Source organism: Acanthamoeba castellanii (genome assembly GCF_000313135.1).
Source record: "Acanthamoeba castellanii str. Neff unplaced genomic scaffold scf7180000084704, whole genome shotgun sequence".
Classification (NCBI taxonomy): domain Eukaryota; phylum Discosea; order Longamoebia; family Acanthamoebidae; genus Acanthamoeba; species Acanthamoeba castellanii.
This window is the reverse complement of record NW_004457417.1, coordinates 1-936: the sequence shown is the minus strand read 5'-3', so window position 1 is coordinate 936 and position 936 is coordinate 1. Positions and strand designations below refer to the sequence as shown.

General features: G+C 62.5%; 1 protein-coding gene across 1 annotated transcript; it reads right to left on the bottom strand.

Moving 5' to 3' along the window:
- Positions 1–797, bottom strand: ACA1_352150 (uncharacterized protein; the record flags this gene model as incomplete). Its single annotated transcript, XM_004338358.1, has 4 exons — positions 1–51; positions 291–416; positions 624–650; positions 759–797. Coding segments are annotated over 4 exons (243 nt in total), but the record flags the coding sequence as incomplete, so codon positions are not given.
- Positions 798–936: the final 139 nt, after the last annotated feature.

The window sequence follows — 936 nt, the reverse complement described above, 5'->3', positions numbered from 1 at the left end:
GAGCAGGAGGCCCACCTCCTTGATGGAGAGCCATGCGCAGACCGCCAGGTACTGACCCTGCGGCGTCCCGGTATTCGATGTCGCTCTCGCCCCCAATCACGCCACTCACCTCATACTCCTGGGCGCACGACACACGACACACGACACACACACACGTCACACACGACGCGACACGCGTCAGATATGGCGGTGCGCTGGTGTGGAGGTGCGAGCGGTGAGTTCGGACCTCGGGGATGGTCTGGGCGGAGGCCCTCGGGGGCTGATGCTCGCGGACACGTGATGGGCAGCACGAGGTTGGTGGCCTTGCGGGTCAGGCAGGCCAGCAGGCGGCCGAGCAGGAGGCGCCAGTCGGCGATCTGCTTCGATTCACCACCGTCGGTCGAAGCGTCGACGTTGGTGGCCTTGGTGAGCGCCACCTTAAACCGCTCAATAATAATAATAATTGAAATGGCACCAAATAATAATAATAAATAAATAAATAATTCTGTGGCGTACATTCGTTCGTGCGGGTTGAAGGAGGGAGCGAGTGGGCCAGATGCGGCGTGACGGACTCCTCGCCTCACCTGGATGTGTAACCAGCCCAGGGGCAGCACATACTACTTGGTGAGGATGAGCCTGAACACCAGACAGCTGGTATCCGTCTCCCGGGTCTGCACACGCGGCACGGCACGGCACGACACGACACGGCACGCGCCACACGGTGAGTGACTGCAGCTGACCATTGGAAAGGAATGTGCGTGGTGGAATGTAAGGCGTACGCGGGGCGGCGAGTTCATCATCCAGAGCGCCCAGCGCATGAGCGAGGCCACCTTGGCCGGGTCGTCGGAGAAGCCGGGCAGGGGCGAGGGGAAGGCGGCGAGCACCGTGGAGGCGCTGTGGCGCAGCGGAGTCGATGTCGTCCCACAGGGTCAGCGCCGCCGTACTCACGGGCGCGTA